Here is a 19,176-nt window from a genome sequence, read left to right as displayed (position 1 = left end):
TTGTAAGCCACACCTGACCATCCATGGTTACAGAGTTGCATACAAATCCTAGGATTGGATCTTTGGGGCCAACCTCAAGACCAGACAGGCAGCAGTTGAGACGGGTTGGATCTGCCTGTAATTTTGAGTTCTTTCTCTTACCAGGTTTAGAATTCATAGCTGAAGTTGGTCAAGAATGCTGGTTTAGAGATCCATCCTAGAAGTCCCTCTTAGAAGTCCTGGGATGTCTCTTCTGCTTTCAGAAGCCAAGATGATGCAAAGATTATCCCTTTGAGAAGAAAATTGAAGAGCGCCATTGATTTTTCTTTTACTCCTTCCCAGCTCAAGGTTTGAAACCGTGCCAGCCTTTCACATTGAATTACCCAGGTGGCTGATACCACCAGAATTATATCAAGGTAAGCTTCTCATGGACATATTCTAAACTTCCTTTTTTATGGTCTTGTTCCAGAAGCTTGTGTTGAAGGAATCACCTCAATCTGTAAACCAGAAGTCTATGAGGAACACACAATATTTTTTTTTTTGAGCTCTGTTCTAAACGCTAGTGCTGTTTTCTGTTGCTTCAGAAGCATTTGACTAAAGGGTTCAGTGAAGGTGGCCTGGCACAGGAGACCAAGCTTGGGAGAGGGGAGATGGTGAAGGTCTTGGAATCCCACATTCCCAGTGTTGAAAGGCACAAGGTGGTATGAAGAGCAGTTGTGGCCTTCAAGGTCCTACAGAAATGAAAAACAGATCCCATGCCAACAAAAAGCCCTTCCCAGGTCTGCTTGGAAGATAAGCTGAGTTTAAATTCAGGGTGAAGCTTAGCAGGGCGAAAATGGCTGAGTGATAGAGCAACTGCAGAAAATTAACTAACCCTGCCAGCTTGAAGGGAGGACTTGCTTACTGCAGATCTGAGGTGCAATAAATTGTTTAACTTTCTGTAGAAAAACACTGTAATTTTTACAGGTGAAGTTGCTTCCCTCTTTCTTAAGTCTATACTTAGTCCCTGGCACTGTTCATTTATAGAGGGCAAAATATAAGCAAATTAATTCAAGCATAGCACCAGATTGGGGTTAGATTGGTCTTTGATTCCAGGGATCCCAGGTACAGCAGAATCTTAGAGAGAGGTTTTATGTATCATGCACAGTAAAACTAGCATGCTTGATTAGTGGATATTCCAGATTAAACATACATATTTATAATGACTGTTACAGAACTGAGTAAAGAGTTGGGGTATTCAGCCATCTCCCACTTAGACTCACAAGATAAGCCCTGCAGACTTTCCAAGTCTATTTCCGGCAATCTTAATGTCTAGAAACTTCAAAATAGAAAAAATGAAGGAACTCAGCAGGCCAGGTTCTTGTTACAGGCTGCTGTTTCTTAGATCATGATCCAAGAAATTTGGACTTGATATTTTTACTATCATGAATTGCAAAGGAACAACTGTTGATCCCTCGGTGTGTGCTTGTGTGTATTTTTCAGGTTGGATCCTGCAGATAATCACGTTTGGTTTGTAGGCAGTGTAATTAGTTGATTGTGTATTCCTCTAGCAATCACTAGCTTCACTGTCATCAAAACAATGTGCAGAATTCTCCAGGTTGCTTCCCAGAAGCCAGTTCCCAGCTGGAAACCTAAGGAGTTGCCATTGTTCAGATCTCCTATTCAAATTATTATTTTATTATTCAGATCCTCTGTTCCATGTTAGAGGTTACCAACTCAACAGCAAGGAAGACAACCAGTCATGAGGAAATGCTGGCACAAAGAAATAGTGAAGACACTCCCAACTTCTGCATAGCTTTGTGATGACTACACAGTGAGGACAATGAGCAAATTTCAGGGTTCTCTTGTGGCAGATTTCTGGCAGGATTAACGGGATGTTCTGGTTGACATTCATGATATTCAAGAGCTATAAAGCAAGGCTGGTATGAAGAGCAGCTGTAGCCTTCATGGTCCTACCAGAAATGAAAAACATCCCATGCCAACAAAAAGCCCAGGGGTGGGTCTTCTGCCCTGGTGAATTGGGTGATGGTGCTGCTAATGGTACCAGATGGTGAAGTTCTTAAACCAGTGATCTTTGCTCGGTCTCTGGTCTTCTACTCATTGGATTACAATTTGCATTTCATCCTGGTAGAACAAACTGGGGATCTTAAGAGAATCCAGATTTAATCTCTTTGGAAACCACTGGTGGAACCTGGATGGTCTCTAAAGACAAAGGAAGAAGAGGAGGAATTAGGCCATTGGACCCAAGCCTGAACATCAGCCTGGTCACCAGGCAGTGTAGTTAGCTGATTGACCAAACCAACAGTCGCTAACAACACAGCCAAGTGAAAAGGCGGCCTCTCCCTTCAGTTCCGCAATCGGCTGAATGGACTAAGCGACTTCTACAGGTTGAAGAGCAGAAGATACCCTGCGTAGGAGATACCATTTGTGCTCAGGATGGTCACTACTATGAAGTGGTGTTCCTCAACCATGGTGACTTTAAGATGGGTGGATGTCAACTCCTAGAATTCTGGGAATTAAAGTCTCTAAAGTTGAGAAACATTGTAAAATGTAAATCTGCTGATCCCATCTTGATGTTCTCCAGAGCTGTTGAAGCTGCTCTTCTCAACATTACCTAACCAACATAGCTACAGGAGGGCCCCAGGTTAGGGAAAGCTGGAGGAAAGATTTGAGGGATGAATTCTTGAGAGTAAGTTGTATCTCAGTCCTCATTAACAGTCATTTCACTTAATAGGAAGCCCTGTTCTGATTTATTAACTTTCTATTCATTTAGACTGCAGTTCCCTGTCCAGATGGATGGTAATTAAATTTCTGGTTGATCAATGTGGGTCATTTACGGGCAGTGTTGTGGCTTAACAAGAGTGCTGACAGCTCATAATATTTGACTGACGGTCAGTTCCTAGGGGAGCTTGATATGAATCCAAAAGACAGAAGGAGACTAATGAACAAAATGACTAATTCTGCTTCCCTTCCCTTTTAGCCAGCAAAGCAGAAAGAATTAAGACTTGTGTGTATGGAAAGAACAAAGAGTAAAAAAATAATATTTTGGAAAAGGGTCTTGTTAAAAAGTTTTGGTATGTACCTTAAGAAGTCTTCTCTTCAACATCTATTGTTCCTTTGAGATATCTCTCCAATAGGTGAATTTTAATGTTGGAAATAGTATTAGAGTAAAAACAGTATATGCACTAAATAATATGAGAATATTTGTATGATCACCATGCTTAGATGGAATTCCGGTCGGGTCTTATAAAAAATATGAGTGTTACTACAATGAATAATGTTGAATTCCTAGTAAGTAGTAGAGTATGAAAGAAGGAAAATGTAAATAATGGGGCAATAAAGACAAATATTTCGAAGAAGAAAGAGGGGGGAAATGTAAAGAATAGAAGAGTACTATTACAAACTGCTGTTAACAAAAAAGGATATATTACGTTTGTATGTGTGTAATGTTGCTGTGTTTTGTTTTGTTTTGTTGGTCTAAAATAATAATAAAAAAGAAAAAAAGAAAAAAAAGAGATATCTCTCCAATAAACGCCAACATTAAAAAATCTTTGCTGACCTCCTTTCTAAGAAACTATTGTCATACTGTTTCCCAGGTAAAGTAAGGACAGGTAAAACAACGTTGTACAGAGAGTCCGCAATTTATGATTGCTCACTTAGCAACTATCTGAAGGTAGGATGGACCCCCCCAAAAAAGGAACCTGCAACCTGTATTCAAGGTTCTGATGGCCACCCCCCTCCCCCAACCCACAGTCACATGATTGCATTTTGGGTGATCAGCAATTTATGGCCACTTGGAGCATCCCAAAGTCACGTGATTGCAATTTATGACATGTTTTCTCAAAACCAGATGGTTTCTGCCCCCCCAAAAAACAAAAAAACCCGATAGTTTCTGGCTCGCTGCTGCGTTCACTTAACAACCGCTGCCAAAAAAAAATTGTAAAATCGGGCAGGATCGTGTGATGACCTACATAATGACTGGCAGAATTGACGACCATAATTCTTGATTACAGTTGTCAGTTGAGGACTATTTACAGTCCCAAGTCCCCAATGGGACGTTCTCTTGTCATTGCTCCTGCTTGAATGGGGGGGGGGTCTGGAATTCTGCCTTAGACCTGCACACAGCAGCCTTTTGTTCTCAAGGAACAAATAGCCCTTATCACATTATGCTGGATTACTGGAGTTTTACGTCAAGTGCTTCTCAGTCCAGGACATGACCAAAAGCACACCCTGGAAATACAAGAGGACATGATCATTCAGCAATGGCACAGACACTGTTATAAGAAGCATAAGTACACCAACTTTCATTAAGCAGATATCTGGATCTTGATTTTCCAAATGGCTTCTGCAGGACTCTAGCATTTCATAAAGACTTCAATGGCTTCTGCAGGATGGGGGGGGGGAAGAGGGGGTGAATAACCTGCAAGGTGCTAAGCCTTAAACTCCCTCCAAAGTACTTAGGAAAAAATAATAATAAAGCCTGGGCTACTCACTCTCTATTGTTATGGAGGCAATAAACTAGAGTGATATTTCTCAACTCTAGCAATTTGAACATGGGTGGACTTCAATTCCCAGAATTCCCCAGCTGGCAGTGTTTCTCCACCTTGGCAGCTTCCATGCTGGCTGGGGAATTCTGGGAGTTGAAGTCCAGCAGGCTTAGTTGCCAAGCCTGCAAAAGACTCACCTAGGCTGCTTAGTTGACGGGTGGGAGAAGGCTGCCAATCTTGGCCGTGGGGTATAAGGAATCGTGGACAAACCGCACCAGGCAAAAGCCCACAATATAAAAAAGCTATTGAGACTCTAGAAAGAATGCAGAGAAGAGCAACGAAGATGATCAGGGGACTGGAGGCTAAAACATACGAAGCTTGAGGGATTGGGCAGTCTAATGAAAAGGACTAGGGGAGACATGATAGCATCTTCCAGTATTTGAGTCTTGTAGAAAAACGTAAGAGACTTTTACGAATTCCAAAGGGTGTAGCAGAGAGATTTATTTTGCGCAAGGTTCAGAAGCAATTAACAACCAGCAATTCTGAACAAAGAGGCTGGGTTCAAACTACAGTTTCATACTTTCCATTTCTCAGGAACGAAGAACCATACATAAACCTACATTGTATTTCCTTCGGTTTGTTTCTCACAGGCATACAATGAAGAGAGTTTTGCTTCATACAATGTTTCTAAATGCCCTGCACATTTGGTTAGTCACAGATTGCTTATACAGTTTTATTGCAGTAACTATGCAGACACATCATTTTTCTTTTAGTGATTTTTCATTATCATTATTATTATTCCACTTTATTCTACTTTATTCTTCATTATTCTTTATTATTCCACTTTATTAGGGGCTGCCCCAAAGAGGGCCCCCCCTATTTTCCAAAGCAACTGAAGGCAGGACAAGAAGCCACGGATGAAAACTATCCGAGGAGAGAAGCAACCTGGAACTAAGGAGAAATTAGTGATAACGAGAACAATTAGCCGGTGGAACTCCTTGCCTCCAGAAGTTGTGGGTGCTCCAACCCTGGAGGTTTTTCAGAAGAGACTAGACAGCCATTTGTCTGAAATGGTAGTGAGTCTCCTGCTTGAGCAGGGGGTTGGACTAGAAGACCTCCGAGGTCCCTTTCCAACGCTGCAACCGAATAACAGAATAGCAGAGTTGGAAGGGTCCTGGGTCCTCGGAGGTCTTCTAGTCCAACCCCTTGCTCAGACAGAAAATCTTAGACCGTTCTGGACAAATGATTATAAGTCCAGTCTCTTCTTGAAAACCTCTCTGACGGTGATTCTTTTATTCTGTTTCCCCGCCTCGGAGCCTCCGGTCCAGCAGCCCCCCCGCCCCAGGGGACGCCCGTCGGGGGAAGCAGGCGCGGCAGAAGCGGCGCCCGCGGGCGTCGACCGAATGCTGCCCCCCCCCCCGAGCCAACGGCAGGGCCGGCCAGCCGGAGCGGCGCGCGGAGCCATGGAGACCGAGCGGCCACCCGCGCCCGCGCCCTCGGCCATGGCCACCGCGCCGCCCGCGCCCTCGCCCTCGCCCGCCGGCTCCGCCGCCGCCGCCCCGCTGGCCTTCGCGGGCTCCAGCGATCAGGACGTGGCGCTGGCCAAGTCCTTCTGGAACTCGGTCACCCTCCAGCCGCCGCTCGAGTCCCGGCTGGGCGCGCGGTGCGGCTCGCTCTGCGACGGCGCCTCCTCCCAGCGGCGGAGCTCGACCGGTACCCGCGGCGGACCTGGAGGGAGGGAGGGAGGGAAGGAGGGAGGGAGCCGCCGGGCGGCGGGAGATCCGGCCCGGGAAGGCTGCGTGGCTTCCGCGGCTCGGCTTGAGGTCAGCCGGGGAGGAGGCGCAGAAGGGGGGGCGAGGGCCGAGATGCCCCGCTTGGGGGAGGGGAGCGATAGCCGCAACGCTGGGCATCAGGGCGGCTTAACAGAGTTGGAGGGGACTTCGGAGGTCTTCTAGTCCAACCCCCTGCTCAAGCAGGAGACCCTATGCCATTCCAGACAAGTGGCTGTCCAGGCTCTTAAAAGCCTCCCGGGAGGGAGGAAGGAAGGAAGGAAGGAAGGAAGGAAGGAAGGAAGGAAGGAAGGAAGGAAGGAAGGAAGGAAGGAAGGAAGGATAGCAAAGTAACAGAATAACAGAGCTGGAAGGGACCTTGGAGGTCTTCTAGTCCAACCCCCTGCTCAGGCAAGAGACTGTATGGCAGTGTTTCTCAACCTTGGCCATTTTAAGGCATGTGGACTTCAACTCCCAGAATTCCACAGCCAGCATTGCTGGCTGTGGAATTCTGGGAGTTGAAGTCCACATGCCTTAAAATGGTCAAGGTTGAGAAACACTGCTCTATACCATTCCAGAAAGTGGCTGTCCAGGCTCTTAAAAGCCTCCAGGGAGGGAGGGAGGGAGGGAGGGAGGAAGGAAGGAAGGAAGGAAGGAAGGAAGGAAGGAAGGAAGGAAGGAAGGAAGGAAGGAAGGTAACAGAATAACAGAGCTGGAAGGGACCTTGGAGGTCTTCTAGTCCAACCCCCTGCTCAGGCAAGAGACTCTATGCCAGGGGTAGGCAACCTCGGCTCTTTTATGACTCATGGACTTCAACTCCCAGGGTTGCCTACCCCTGCTCTATGCCATTTCAGACAGGGGGCTGACTAATCTTCCTCCGCCTGGTGTTGCAGTGCTTCTTCTGCTTGGCTTCTGTTCTCTTTGCACCGCATTGCCCCTTCTCCTTCGGAGGAGTTCCTTTTCCTTGGTCACTCCCAAACCTGCCCGGAATTTCCCCCTAGGAATTGGCCTGCATGGCAAGGGGGGAGGGTTAGGAAGAGAGGCTGCAGTTTTACATTATCTATGGAGCGGGTCAGTTAATGCGGATCCTGCGGGAATCATTTCTGAAATTATCTGCAAAGCTGTTTTCACATCGGTCTATCCATGTTGTGAAATGCCCATCCTGGAAGGTGGGAAAAATAATCCCACAAATGTTCAATGGAGAATCTTAATTGGTGATTTCAATCTGTTGCAATTTTTTTTTTTAAGGGAAAACCAGCCATTTGTCTATTGCATCCTTAGTGAGTGACAGTGAGTATGTGGTTTTACCGAAAGTTTGGATATTTATCGTAATAGAATCTGAAGCCAAACCATTAACACCTCGAACTCCTTGTAAGAGGCACGCCCTGATGCCAATCAAGTGATGCCAATCACACCCAATGCCAATCAATTGATTCAGTCCAATGCTTGACCTGGTAGGTGATCTTGCCCCAGGCAGCAGATGGAAAGGACAGCATTTTTAATTGGCATTATTTGAAAAAACAAATAAACTTATTTTTATTGCAAGAACATGGATCAGGAAGACACATCTCTGGTATCTTTCTGCAGCTGACTTTCCTATACTTCTGTAATTTGGGTGAACAACTATGGCCCCTTTAGGACCTGTGGATTTCAACTCCCAGAATTCCTGAACCAGCACAGCAGGCTCGGGAATTCTGGGAGTTGAAGTCCACGGATCCTAAAGGGGCCATAGTTGCCCACCACCCCTGCTCTAACCCAAAATGCAATTTGTTGTTTTTGACTAAGCTTGATATGTAAATGCAGAATATGGGCACTTTATTCAACCAGCCGTACATAAGCCATGATTTATATGATGTGTAAACCCAGTCAGGAAACTTTCAAACACAACTGTGAATTGTCTGTTGTTTAAACTAATGGTTGCAGGTCACTTTGTTGGCTTAAAACATTTTTCTTTTGCTTTTTTTTTTTTTAAGAGGATTTGAGGATGAGATCAAGGGGATCAAAAATGGAAAACTTAACTTTCTGCAGGACTTTTAGCAGAAACCCTGTTCTTCCTTTTAGCTGCCCTTCTTGTTCTTCCTTTGGGCTAACTTGTGCATCCACTGTTATTAAATATCTTTGTTACTGTCGTTTTTCCTGGCAAAAATAATTGTTACTCCAGAAAATTCCAAGAGCAGAAAATCAAGAGTTTGGTAGACTCTTTTCGGACTAAGCAACAACTCACAAAAACTGATGCCTTTTTATAAAACCCTTCTCATTTTGGGCTGCCGTAAACTCTCCTGCTTACAAATCCCATATCCAGGGTTGGAGACATTCTACTTGAAAAATAATGAAAGATGATTTAATTTAGACTGAATTTAAAATGATTTCTTTGGAAATGATTCTTTAGAAAGAGAGGAAGACAAACACTCGGAAACTGAGAAGGATGTCTGGAAAGAACATTGTCTGGAAAAGGTGAGTGGATTCTGCTGCTTCTCAGAACTAGCTCCATTCTAAACTTTATTGTTGGTATTATAGATAGTCCTCGACATAAAACCGCTTGCTTAGTGACCATTTGAAGTTACAGCGGCATTGAAAAAAGTGACTTCGACTGTTTATCACACTTAGAACCGTTGCAGCCTCCCCATACTCAACGTGATCAAAATTCGGACATTTTGGCAACTGACTCATATTTATGACGATTGCAACATCTTAGGAGGTCATGTGATCCCCTTTTGCGACCTTCTGATGAGCAAAATCAATGGGCAAGCCAGATTCACTTAACAACCAGGTTACTAACTCAAGAGCTGCAGAGATTCACTTAAGAACGACGGCAAGAAAGGTCATAAAATGGGGCAAAACTCACTTAACAGCTGTTCCACTCAGCAACAGGAAATTGTGTGCTCCCTTGTGGCCGTAAGCTGAGGACTACCTGTATCCCTTTCAGCTTCTGGGGAAGAGGGTTAGAATTCAGAGCTGTTGCATGCAAGTCGGTGTTTCCCCTGGGGGGGGAGGGGAGAAGGCTGCCCAAGGTGATTCCCGTGCTCTGAAAATCAGCCCCCTCCCTCCAGCCTTGTGGAACAGAGCAGCCGGCCGATGACCCCTTTGGAAAGTTGCTGAGATGATTGGACTGCCTTGCAAATCCGAGAGGAAGGAAGAACTGGACCAGAAACAGAAAGGGCGGAAGTATTCCCGCCGCTTCCACGGGGCTGGGGCAGCACCGTCTGCGAGAACAAGAAGAAAATGTTTTGACATGGCTGGATCATAGGCTGGTAGTCCTCAGCTTACGAGCACAGCTTAGCCCAAAATGTCTGTTGCTGTTTGTTAAGTGGGTTTTGCCCCGTTTTACGACCTTTCTGGCCACAGTTTTTAAGGGAATCACTGCAGTTGACCAGTTAGCAACCGGGTTGTTAAGCAAATCTGGGCTCCCCCTGGATTTTGCTCGTCAGGAAGTCGCAAAAGGGGATCACATGATCCCGGGGCCCCACAACGGTCATAAATGTGAGTCAGTTGCCAAGCGTCTGAATTTTAACCAGGTGATCAGGGGGGGGAGGCTGCAACCGTCGTAAGTGCGAAAAATGGTCAATGATGTTGTAGCTTTTTTTTTTAAAGAAAATTTTATTGATTTTCTAGTTTTACATTTAAGTATTTAAAAAGCAACGTGGCGGCTGAGTTAATCGATAATTCAATGACATGCAAGTATCTTTAGTACAAGTCTCAAACTACCACATTAAATATTTCCTCTCTTTTCCCCTTAGTATTTACTGTCTCATATTTAAACTAATACAATTCTTATTATATTGATTAAATAAAAATAACTTTCTTACATTTATCAATAATTTTTAGCTTATACATATCCTGGTTATTTTAACATTCAGTCTTTATAGACAATCAATGTCCTAATTAGTTTTTCCCAATTTTTAGTTTCCCATTAATATTTAGATTTAACATTTAATATTTATAATTTCCAAATTTTAAATAACCACAGTTATCGCAAAATCTAATGTTCAGGATATATGTCTTATCTATTTGAATATATTCTATGTCTCACCATCTTACATCAACTAATTAATAATACAGTATAACATTCTTATTTTCTGTTAATTTCCAAATGTCTTAAATTTAATAACTAACATTTCAACATTTAGTACTTCCTCTCTTTTTCTCTTGATAATGATGTTGTAAGTTTAAACGGTCACTAAATGAACTAAATGTGAGTCGAGGATTACCTGTATTGCAAAGCACCAGCCTGCTGGCATGTATTGATCCAATGTCCCGGGATCACATGATCCCCTTTTGCGACCTTCTGAAAAGCAAAATCAACCAGGGAGCCAGATCCACAACAACTGTGTGATTAGCTTAACAACGGTGGCAAAAAACCCCACCATAAAAGCAGGTGTGACTCGCCTAACAAATGTCTCACTTAACAACGATTGCAAGAGAGGTTGTAAAATGGGGTAAAACTCACTTTGCCACCCCCTTGCTTAGCAACAGAAATTCTGTCCCAATTGTCATCCGTAACTCGAGGACTCTGTTTCTGGTTTCTCTTTCCTTCAGTGGTGATTCCAAATAGGCCCCCAAGGAATGTGAGGAATCAAGGTTAGCGTCTCTCCCAGAAACAGCCCTTGTGTCAGTTCTAGACTTGCTGGACCCACATCCTTGATAAAGGATGCTGCAGACATAACGGGAAATCAACCCCGGTCTGTGGAGCCCCACGGAGAAACGCATTTGCTCTTTGTTAATTAACTCCTGAAGTCCAGTGTGGAACCCAACTTCTTTGGCCCGTTGGCTCACCACTGCGTAAATAAATCATTAAGCTGATCAATAGGAATAAATAGTGTGATTCACCAGCTAATCCACATTGTATTACAGCAGTCTGCAAAAGTTAAGAGCTACATTAATACAATCTTAAAGGATCCTCCTCCCCCCCCCCTTGTTAAAAAAGGAAAAGCTTTGCAGAGTAAGCATGGGAACTGAGCCAGAGGCAGCCAGTCCCTGGGAGAAGCTGAAATGTGCTGAGCTTTGCAGTTGCTGCCAGCAAACCAGTATTCATATTCGTGGCGATTAATAACCCTCTAATGGATTTGGTCCAGGGGCGTCCATTAGACCTGGCTCAGAGAAATGGGATTATCAGGAGAAGTGGGTCTACTCCCCAAACTCTGCTGTGATTCTCTTAAATAATTCTGCTCAAAGAAATGAGTGCAAGACGGTCAGTTTCATCATCAGTTTAAAAGTAAAGATTACTAGCTTGCAGCCCTGGGCGTTTGTGCTGGTCACCCCACCTTATTCTTAAACCTGTCCGTTTCCTAGGACCCAAAGCCTAATCAGCTTGTGCAGATGTCATCTCTCCTAAATTGAGTTTAATATGAATCCAGATCATTATCCTGGAGCCTTTATAACCGTCTGATAAAGTCACAATCTACAGGAGATTATTCACCTTCGAAGGAAGGACATGGATCCCCTTTGGAGTCTGATGGGGTAAACCCCACACGCTGGTTATCCTGGGATACAAGATCTCAGCTATGCCTCTCAGCCTTGGCCACCTGAAGATGCGTGGACTTCAAATCCCAGAATTCCCCAGCCAGCCACTCTTCTTGGGGCTCTAGAGCAGGGGTTCTCAACCTTGGCAACTTTAAGACTTGTGGACTTCAACTCCCAGAATTCCTCAGCCAGCCACCACACATCTTCAGGCAGCCAAGGCTGGGAAAATACTGAGTCTCAGGAATTAACCCATTCCACTTCCCTCCTTCTAATCACTGCAAACATCTTTCTTCCCAGGCCAAAAAAAGAGAAGACATCATTGCATTACTGAAAAAGCAAAGGGAAGAGAGGATATCGGTAAGATGGCTTTTTAGATTTCCGAATCTCCCTCTCTTGAGGACCAAGCATTGTCCCTTGCTTAGCTTTCTTTCCTCGTTTCCCTACTGCCAGCTGCAGCATGCAACGCAAAACAAGGAATGAGCCAGGGATGCTATTGAATTTGACTGGTTTAATACCCCTGCTGTAATTCAGACTTCTGGAAAGGATGCCAAAGCCTGGCATGAGTTTAGATGGTTCTGCTCCTCAGACAGTTTTGCGGAAACAGAGGACTGGATAGAGTTATTTAAAGGGGATGATTGGTGGGGAGAAGCTGCGTTGATTACATGGAACAGGAAAGAAGATGTTTAGTACATATTTAGCTCAATTGACTTGAACCTATCAAGGACCATTTCGTCCCATTTCTCATTCTTCCAGGTTTGAATCTGTTTCATCAGGTTTCTCTCTGTGTTTCTGATTTTTCTTTATTTATTTTAGTTCACAGGACAATTCTTCAGCATTTTTCTGAATGCTTTCCTTCACGTGTTCTTGTTTTCTAACCAGTTAATGGTATCATGTATTCAACAGTTAATCCTATTGCAAAATTCAAATCCACGGGAACATCTATGACGGAATATTAGTAGCTCAGGGCTGAACTGTGGGGTGCTTGGTGCTCTCTGACCTCAGTGGTTTTCTGGCAGATGGTTCATTACCCAACTAGGTAACATCATCAGTGCTAGAAGGGAATGGGGTTTGTGTCAAGGACCCCAAAGAACACCCCTAAATTTTGCAGTGTTCCCTCCCATTCTGCAAAAGAACAGTTTAAAATGGGTGAAGTTTTCAACAGCTACCTTTTTTCTTTCTTAGAAAGAGTCCTTATCTTATCCACATAAGCCAAAAAGCAGAGCACCACAAAGGTAATATAAACAAGACAAGTTTCTCCTCCTACCTGTTTTAGTTTTTGGTGATCCTTATTGTAAATAAATGCTTTCATGGTTTTAAGGGTATAACTTCTTCCCTCTTCTGTTGATCTCTTTCTTATTTTAGGGACCAGGAAGATGAGAGGTAAATCTCCTGTCTGCTTTGGAGTTATTTCATGCAAACGAGAGAAAGAACGAGAATTCCTGGAATTCAAGATGAGCCCATTTGTCCAGGTTTTTTGCCAAGATATCAACCTGGGGTCTCCCTATATTCTCCAAAGGTTCAAAGGAGACTTTGCCTTTTCACTTTTAAAATGACCTCTCTGAAAAAGCTGATTTGGCCCCTTATACCTCTCAGCAGTTTCTGCCTTTAATTTGTTAATGGCTAGCATTTTTCTCAAGGATGACATGGGAAAATGCCATTTAAGACCCATTTTTACAGTAGTTAAGGTCCTTATTCAAACCTGGGCATTTCTCTGGACTCCAATTATTTCCCTGAGTTCCTGGTGACAACCCTGATCTATTCAGTCAGTTAGACCCACAAATAAGTAAGTTAGTCTTGTTGAAATCACTTGCTTAGGCATGATTTGCCAGCTGACAGATCACATCTCAAGAGCCAGTGAGTTCCACCCACCCTGCAGGGTTTTCCAATCGATTCCTGTTGAACCGAAAAATCCTGTGAAGACCTCGGATTTTTTTTTTTTTAAAAAAAAAAATGCCAGAGTATTTTACAGAGTAAAAAAGTAATTCTACTTACTACATGAAAGAATCTCACTCTATAAGAAACCCCTTTTCCCTGGTCCTTCTTGGTGTCAAACTAGCAGGATAAAGTGCAAAAAAAGCTGTACTTCTGTGTCTTAAAACCGGCTGCCTTTCGGATGGGGATGGTTCCCTAAACAAGGAGGGGGGGGGGTTGTACCCCTAACTCTCTAATCGGTTCATCTTCTATCTAGGCCAGTGTTTCCCAAACTTGACAATTTTAAGGCATGTGGACTTCAACTCCCAAAATTCCACAGCCAGCGTTGCTGGCTGTGGAATTCTGGGAGTTGAAGTCCTCATGCCTTAAAATTGTCAAGTTTGGGAAACACTGATCTAGGCCATCAGGACCTTTTTTTTTTAAAAAAAAAAGCAGGTTTTGAACTTTTCCAAGCTACTGATAGAAGAGAATATTTGTAGCTTGGGGTTAAAGTGTGGGGTCCTTGGTGCTCTCTGAGCTTGGTTGTTTTCTTGCAGACGTTTCATGACCCAACTGGGTAACATCAAGAGTGCTAGAAGGGAGTGGATTTACTTTCTGTTTATATACAGTAGCTTGCCTTGACAGTGTTGGAGGGAGTATTCAACCCCCTAATAAGCAGAGCATACCAAGACCAGCACTCAAGCAGCAAACAATAGCCCAATCAAGAAATTACCAACCCAGACAAACAATCAAACAGTAAATCAAGGAACCACCAAGAACATTCCCACCTATACTGACCGGGCAAGCCACTAGTGCAGTGGTGTGGAACCTCTCTGTGGGCACATGTGCCGTTGCCCCAGCCTTGCCTCCCCCTGCAACCCCTCCTCACCAGCAGCCTTCCTGGAGGAGACTCGCCCCTGAGCGTAGCCCACATGGAGCAACGCAGCCAAGGACATGACAGCCAGGCAGCATAGACAAGACTCTGCCCTCCCGCCCCATCGTGCACAGTTGATGCTGCAGGGCACGGGCAGAGGGTGTGGCCATGGCACTGCTGGGCTGCCTGGGCGATCTGCATTGGGCCCTGGAGGTAGTGAGTGGCCCTGCAGGCAGATGGGGTGGAGCGGGGGCGGGGCAGGAGGCGGGGCCAGTTTTGGGGCACTTGGTCTCTAAAAGGTTCGCCATCACTGCACTAGTGTATAAAAATAAGAGCAAACTCTACTCTCATCTAACACTGATGATGTTACCTAGTTGGGTCAGGAAACGTCTTCAAGAAAACAACCAAGCTCAGAGAACAACGGGGACTCCCAGTTTTCCAAGCTGCAAGATGCTTTGAGATTGGAGATTTTCATGTTGCTGTTGGGGAGGAGGAGATGGGAAGCGTTCCTAATGACTTCCGTGTGTTCTTAATTCCTTTTCTTTAGTTCCAAAAGGGAGAAGGAAGAACTGTCTGAGGATGAAGGCAGTGTAAAGGCATTACCTTGAGGATTTTGATCAGGGTCGCCAACGGAGAATTGAAAGGCCTGTTTGTGCTTTCAACCAGCCTGTCCTTGGTGTCTGACATTAGTTGTGGCTCATTGTTGATGTAGTCCGGCCCCACCCCCTCCCCTTCCACTTCTCTGCATGTTTGACAGGCTAGCTCTCTGCAGGACTGGGATGACCTTTCTGGCCCCCACTGCCCGTGGGACTTACTCCTGTGCAAGAAGGGATATTCAATGCGCTAAACAAGTTTTGACCCAGCAGCCTGCAAGCTGAGATGTGAACGGTTTTGCTTTTAATGGTGATGTTTCTATCACCGTTTCTAGCAGTTGTGTTCATTTGTATTATTTATTCATTTTCTCTTTTTGACCCTTCTTGGGACTTGAATTTCCAGGATTCCCAGCCAGCCAGCAAGAGGAATTCAAGAACTACAATCCCTGGCAGGCCCCCAGGCTGAGAAAAGCTGGTTTTCATCTTAGTACACAGCACGTCACGTTTTGCCAAATAAGCCCTGTTTCTCTCTATTTATTCTGAGTAAGCGGAGCTCGGCTTGCACAGCGTGCTAAAACAACTGGCTCATTACAAATGCCCAAGATTGCCCAGTGAATTTCTGCCTGTGTTTTCTGCTTTTGCCTCCCGGTTCCCTTCCGGCCTTTTGACATAAATGGGCTGAGATGAGTTTGCCAGGGCTGAATCCCTTCCCTTGTCCTTGTCCATGCAGGAAATGGTGCCTTCGGTCGCCAGAAAAGGGGTTTTGTTTTTTTCCTCCTCCTCTTCCAACTTTCCAAAATTGGCCTTAAGAGTTTTTTGGCACTTCAGAGTTGTGGGGAGGGAACACGACAGGGGCTGAAAACCCCACTCAGCCCTCGGTGTGTCAATAAAAGGAATTGCTTCTGTCATTTGGTGTGTTTTGACTGGGGTGTTCAACCCAAGTTCAGAGCTCTCGGTTAACCAAATGCCTGGTCCGCAAGCCAGGAGTTTCTGGCTGGGGATGCATTATCCTGGGATGGCCAATAGATGCAACCTTCTGACAAGCAAAGTCAATGGGATGCCCATAACAACCCTGTTACTAGCATAACAGCCGCAGTGAATCAGTTAAAAACTGTGGCGTGAAAGATCGTAAAATGGGGGGGGGAATCAGTTCACAAAGGCCTCGTTCAGCCACAGAAATTTTGGGCTACAATTGTAGTCATAAGCTGAGTACCAGCTAGCTGTATATGTTTTTCTCTCCAATCCTGAAGACCCACTGAAATCTCTTGCGAAATAGCATTAATAATAATAATAAAGTTGAAAGAGACCTTGGAGGTCATCTAGTCCAACCCCCTGCTCAGGCAGGAAACCCAACCATTTCAGACAAATGGCTGTCCAGTCTCTTCTTAAAAACTTCCAGTCTTGGAGCGTTTACAGCTTCTGGAGGCAGGTTGTTCCACTGGTTAACTGTTCTCACTGTCAGGAAGTTTCTCCTTAGTTCTAGGTTGCTTCTCTCCTTGGTCAGTTTCCATCCGTTGCTCCTTGTCCTGCCTTCAGGTGCTTTGAAGAATAGCTTGACTCCCTCTTCTTTGGGGCAGCCCCTGAGATATTGGAACACTGCTAATCATGTCACCCCTCGTCCTTCTCTTCATTAGACTAGACATTCCCAATTCCAGGGCTGTAACATTTTTATTAGCAGGTTTGATCCAATACAGTCACCCCTCTATGGCTCCCCCCCTCTTTTCCTGACAGCGGGCATAACTTGAAGGCCTGTTTTTGCTGGTCAGCATGAACTGGAGGCAGATTTGTGTGTGGTTGGGGAAGGAATGACTCCGCATAGGTGGGTGTGCACATGCACTCACAGATAACCCCCACTTCATATATTCAGAAACCCACTTAGGAAATTGCTGATGTGGCTTCCAAGGAACGGCAGGCAAAGTTTGAATAGGAGCTGGCATCGTTCAAGTCCAGCCTTCCAAGAAATTCCTCCACGGTTAATAGAAAGATGAGCTTCCTCTGCAGCGTCGCAAGATCACAACGCCACAGCCAGAATTTTGTCAGTGCAGGATAACAGTTTAGTCCCGGTGTTTTTGACTCGGCTGGGTTCATGCATTGTTCTAAGCCAGCGGTTCTCAACCTATGGGTCGCGACCCCATTTGGGGTCGATCGACCATTTTTCGGGGGTCACCAAAGGCAGCGATCCGCCATTTTCTCCCCTCCGGGGGCGGCGCCGTGCATGGGGGTGGCGCCGCACCTCCGGGGGGTGCCGCGCACGCACGCTGCGCATGGGGGGCGCCGTGCATGCGCATAACGTTTGTGTGACGGGGGTTGCCGTCACACAAACGTTGAGAACCGCTGTTCTAAGCCGTTGTTTGTCGAACCACTTATTGAATCCATCCTAATTGACTGGCTCCATACAATGCACTGGAATGCAAGCCACGATGGATGCGTTCACACAACATATTTCAAAGACACTTACATGCAAAACTGCTGTAGTGTGACGCCCAAGCCTGGCAGGCAGATTCAGATCGTGCATTTTGTTGAATAAAGGGTTACAAAGCATAAAATAAGTGTTAAGTGCAAGAATCAGCCTGATCCTGACCTCTGGAGAAGGAGGCACTAGGCATGGCTGGGCTTCTGTTTATGAATCTCACCATCCCCCCAAACTCTCAGATGTTAGAGCAACAGGTCAGAATTGAGCTGGGCACTTTCACTTTAAAAGCTTGTTGGAAAAAATGCTTATTTTCATCCTTTAGCATTGCCACTGCAATAATTCTAGGGGTCGTGGACTACAACTCCCATCACCCAGTGGCTGGGGTATCGTAATCCACTCCAGAGGGTACCAAATTGAAAAGGGTTGTTGCTGAGGTCCCTTTCAACCCTATTATTCTGTGTCCTATGCTTTATATATATGCACAAACACACATATGCACACACGGGGGCCTTGGGAGGGGGAACCCCCATGCTTTGGGCTGCTCCAAAACCACAATAGCACACTTGCAGCTGGAGTCCTTTCCTCCCTCACCCCAACTGGGCATCTGGAAGCTGTTTCCAAACCAGGATGAGTGGAAAGTTGGCCCGGAATCCCGGAAGCTCAGCCTGGCGGTCCAGCTTCCCAGGGCTCAGAAAACCAGCAGGCAAAATGCCCCGTCAGCATCTGGGCAGAAGCCGGTCCTGCAGTGGGAGCTCTCCGTGCAATTTCCCTCCGTTTTTCCGAGCAGGATCTGGCCCAAGGTCTCCGTTTGTTCCAGGAGCTCTTAAAAAGAGACAGACGTGCAACACAATTAGGTGCGCATGTAGCACACAGCGGCTGTAAGGTTGCATCAAGGTATGCTAAGTAAGGTTGCTGGGATGGTGTTTTTTTCTCGAACCAGGTTTTCTGGATTCAGACAAGATGATGAACCATGATTTAGCTACTCCAGTTACTTAGCATTAATGAGTGTCTTGTGCCAACAGCACTAAGCAGATTGTACATAGCTTTGTCGTATATAAAACACGCACACACTCAAACACACATCTGCACAGCTCTCTGCTGGGGTGGTGGATGAAAAGAGCCAGTTCACACACTCTTTGGGAGTAGATTCTTTGCACCAATCATCTATCAGCCCCTCTTTGGTCCAGGTTAGTTCAGCCCAGTTCCGTTCTTTTTGCAACCAAAAGGCGGTTGGTGCCCAGAGGCATCGCGGGTGGTTTTTCCCCCATTGCAGCTACCCCAGCCGGTTTTCTCAGCTAAACAACTGCACAACTGAGTTAACTTGGACTGAGTTTTGTTTCTGCAAACGGGACTTACAGAGTGTCGCCGAACTCGTTGGTGATCCCGGGTCCGAGGTGAGTTCAGCAAGGAAGGGAACCAACCAGAGTCACAGAAACCAGCCGAGTCTGACTGGCCTCCTTCACGCCTCGATGTCAGAATCCAATTATATTTCATCTCTAGTTATCAACTATAGAAAACCCCATTTCTGCCTTACCTGGATTCTGCCATACAAGGAAGGGAAGGGGGTGAACAAAGGGGCTTTCTGGCCCTCACTTCCTTCGGTACACTTCAAAGGGACTGGATGTGGATATCACCAAAAGGACTAACCATAACAATGGGGCTATTGCCTTTCATGTACTCCTCTCTGAAG

General features: G+C 45.3%; 1 protein-coding gene and 1 long non-coding RNA gene across 3 annotated transcripts; both read left to right on the top strand.

Annotated features, from left to right (window-relative positions):
• The first annotated feature begins 255 nt into the window (after positions 1-255).
• LOC120311275 lies at positions 256-2,999 on the top strand. Its single transcript, XR_005557569.1, has 2 exons — positions 256-395; positions 1,666-2,999. It is a non-coding gene; the product is annotated as an uncharacterized LOC120311275 (long non-coding RNA).
• A 2,878-nt stretch (positions 3,000-5,877) lies between these two features.
• Positions 5,878-15,981, top strand: HOATZ (HOATZ cilia and flagella associated protein). 2 transcript variants are annotated; one of them, XM_039350587.1, is made up of 7 exons: positions 5,878-6,179; positions 7,484-7,525; positions 8,625-8,689; positions 11,993-12,052; positions 12,878-12,927; positions 13,058-13,075; positions 15,028-15,981. In XM_039350587.1, the coding sequence occupies exons 1-7, from the start codon at positions 5,930-5,932 to the stop codon at positions 15,086-15,088; spliced, it is 546 nt and encodes a 181-aa protein (XP_039206521.1). In that variant the 5' UTR covers positions 5,878-5,929; the 3' UTR covers positions 15,089-15,981. The 2 variants fall into 2 exon arrangements, with proteins under 2 accessions (XP_039206521.1, XP_039206522.1); XM_039350588.1 differs by lacking the exon at positions 7,484-7,525 and having other exon boundaries at positions 5,880-6,179.
• The last annotated feature ends 3,195 nt before the right edge of the window (positions 15,982-19,176 follow it).

This window comes from Crotalus tigris, unplaced genomic scaffold (assembly GCF_016545835.1).
Source record: "Crotalus tigris isolate CLP2741 ecotype Arizona unplaced genomic scaffold, ASM1654583v1 scf7180000018340.3345759, whole genome shotgun sequence".
NCBI classification, from domain to species: Eukaryota; Metazoa; Chordata; class Lepidosauria; order Squamata; family Viperidae; genus Crotalus; species Crotalus tigris.
Note: the sequence above shows the minus strand (reverse complement) of the source record. Positions and strands in the feature narration are given on the sequence as shown.

What these genes read in the sequence shown, in the direction of transcription:
- HOATZ (XM_039350587.1), top strand. Translation starts at nt 5,930, where the DNA reads ATGGAGACCGAGCGGCCACCCGCGCCCGCGCCCTCGGCCATGGCCACC. An exon ending in TGCATCCTTAGTGAGTGACA is followed by an intron (nt 7,526 to 8,624) that starts GTGAGTATGTGG and finishes ATGATTCTTTAG; the next exon opens with AAAGAGAGGAAGACAAACAC. An exon ending in AAAGGGAAGAGAGGATATCG is followed by an intron (nt 12,053 to 12,877) that starts GTAAGATGGCTT and finishes TTTCTTTCTTAG; the next exon opens with AAAGAGTCCTTATCTTATCC.